At 35.4% G+C, this 2,467-nt stretch overlaps 1 protein-coding gene across 1 annotated transcript; it reads right to left on the minus strand.

Moving 5' to 3' along the window:
• Positions 1-1,363: 1,363 nt before the first annotated feature.
• LOC131079001 (uncharacterized) lies at positions 1,364-2,266 on the minus strand. Its single transcript, XM_058016867.1, has one exon. The coding sequence runs from the start codon at positions 2,264-2,266 to the stop codon at positions 1,364-1,366; it is 903 nt and encodes a 300-aa protein (XP_057872850.1).
• Positions 2,267-2,467: the final 201 nt, after the last annotated feature.

Genomic DNA, 2,467 nt, shown 5'->3' on the forward strand with positions numbered 1-2,467 from the left:
AGCTATTTTGGATTTAGTTAAGCTTCTTTTCTACTTTCATAAATTTCTTCATTTCCTATATGGAATCAAATATTTTTTATTATTTCTACACAACATTATTAGGATTCTCATGGTAGTGGCAATGGTAACTATCAAGACCTAGAAGAAGATACCCCTAACCATCACCACTCAGTTCTTCCAAGATTTTGCAAAATCCACTAAGAGAAATTGATGGGACCCCTACATAGCCTCAATGTGTAGGACAAGTTTTCCCTCCTCCAATACCTTCCAAAGCTCATTATCACTCTTGAATTTTGCATACTCATTGGGTTCAATTTTAAATAGATCCCCACCCATGGCCACAAAAGTGATAAATAGTGATTAAAATTATAGGTTAAGCAATATAAATTGGTTAGAAATAAATGTTTTTGAACTTTTTGGATATCTTGTAGATATATTATTTATTGTTTTATTTTCTTAATAAAGAAATATGGTATTTTCATAGTAAGCTATCACACTTCATAACTAGTGAGAAACCCTTATAGGTCATAACATACATATAATATAGCTTATTAACTTTATTGTGGTGTTCCTTTTTTTTAAATTATCCTAATTAAGGCCTCTAACAAGACCTTTATATATTATGTAGTTAATAAAGTGAATAAGTGCTCCCATATCTAAGCAATTAGCCAATCATTGTTCACTTTTTTATCACAAGGCATAGTTCAAAATCATAGTTTGATAAACCCTTGAATTAGGTTTTGAGTTTTATCCCATAGGATTGTGGAGCTATAAGCTCGGTTGTGGACATGTGGCATCTTGATCCTTTTTATAGTTTCTTCTCCATATAGAGGTTGCCTTGAAATTTATAAAAGTCAATTAACAAAAGAAAAATTCCCTAGCTAGCCTATTGAAAATAATAGCCTTCAATCACACAAATAAACTCTTAGAATGATTGTGCAATAATTGGATTCTTTTAGAGCACTAATTGATGTATGTAGGTGCAAATAATATTTAATACAAACTTATTTCTTCATTTTAAATTATGATGGAATGGGTCTATAACTCTAAAGGTGATCACTATGGACTACTGATTAGATAGACAATATACAAATGACATTGGATGACATGTGCATGTGAATAAGTTTAATCATCCGAATAATAATTATGTGAGCAAAGTGAACATGTATAAAGATGCAAACATTGAAAATGATAAGTTGTCGTTGAAGTATAAAGATTTTCTAATATGATAGAGAGGATAAATGATATATATACATAGAAAAATGTGAAATAAAATTGATACAGCCCCAACTTTATATAAAAGTATGTCACTTATTAAACTAATAAAATATCAAAACAATCCTTTTAAAATGAAAGAAAAACACTATTCCTCTATCCTTTCCCCATGGTAAGATCTGCTTAGAAAGTAAAGAACGCTCTGCGTTAACATTCCAATCAAAGCAACGACACACGCCATTACCAAGCACGCTGTTCCGTACGCTATCTTTGCCCCTAATCCAACAGCGTACACATCTCCCTTCGACCCTGTAAAACATGACATATTAGAAATTCCTGAGTAGGCTATGGCGAGTACACACGCTGCAGTGCGCTTTCCATGAATAAGACGGTGGCTCTTCTTCATGCCCTCCAACCCACAATATCTTTTCTCCAAAATACACACCACAATCGCCACCTGAAACACCATTCTCACGTACACGCTCACCAGGAATAATACCATACACACAACTATAAAACTAAGATAGAATAGTATCGAATACGAATTACGCAACTCACCCAACTCTAAGAAACCCAACGCTAGTATCCACATAGCAAATCCAGACGTCATAAAAATCATGAAATCAATGATAAAATACCACAGGCAAGTTATCATCATAGGCTTCCACACTGCAGAAAGGAGTCTCATAACCCTCGCGAAGGAGGATTGGTGCTTTTTTCTGTAAACGTTGGCCACAGTGTACCCTACTGCCGCCATGGAGGGCATCAACGCCGCATGAAAGAAATCAGCGTAGAAAATTTCCAGCAATAAAAGTTCCGTCAATTGCAAGATGGGCAAACTGCGGTCCTCAGTTATTTGCTTGGGAATGATCATCATAGCGAGAAGAAATGGTGTCATCAAACTGTGTCTCACTGTTATCAAATAGAATGGCAGAATTAACACGAGAGTTATGGTCCCCAATAATTTAGCCTGAGAGCGCATGATTCTGAAGGCTTCTTTCACAATTCCCAACGCGCCCAAGAGCTGTAACCTTTTTTCTTTTCTATCCATGGCGGATTGCGAATCCTCCTTTTCTTCTTGCGCAAAATTACTCCCTTCGCTGAATAATGCAATTCATTTATAGTAGTTTTTGTCGTGGATCATACGAAGCATGTTCTTGCGGTATCTCTTATTTAAATGTGCCACCCTTGCCTTGCGGACAATCATACGCTTGTTGACCAAAATAAATAAGGTAAAAAGTCACAGTTGTGA

The sequence above is a fragment of the Cryptomeria japonica genome, chromosome 11, assembly GCF_030272615.1.
Source record: "Cryptomeria japonica chromosome 11, Sugi_1.0, whole genome shotgun sequence".
In the NCBI taxonomy this organism is placed as follows: domain Eukaryota; kingdom Viridiplantae; phylum Streptophyta; class Pinopsida; order Cupressales; family Cupressaceae; genus Cryptomeria; species Cryptomeria japonica.

What these genes read in the sequence shown, in the direction of transcription:
- LOC131079001 (XM_058016867.1), bottom strand. Translation starts at nt 2,266, where the DNA reads ATGGATAGAAAAGAAAAAAGGTTACAGCTCTTGGGCGCGTTGGGAATT.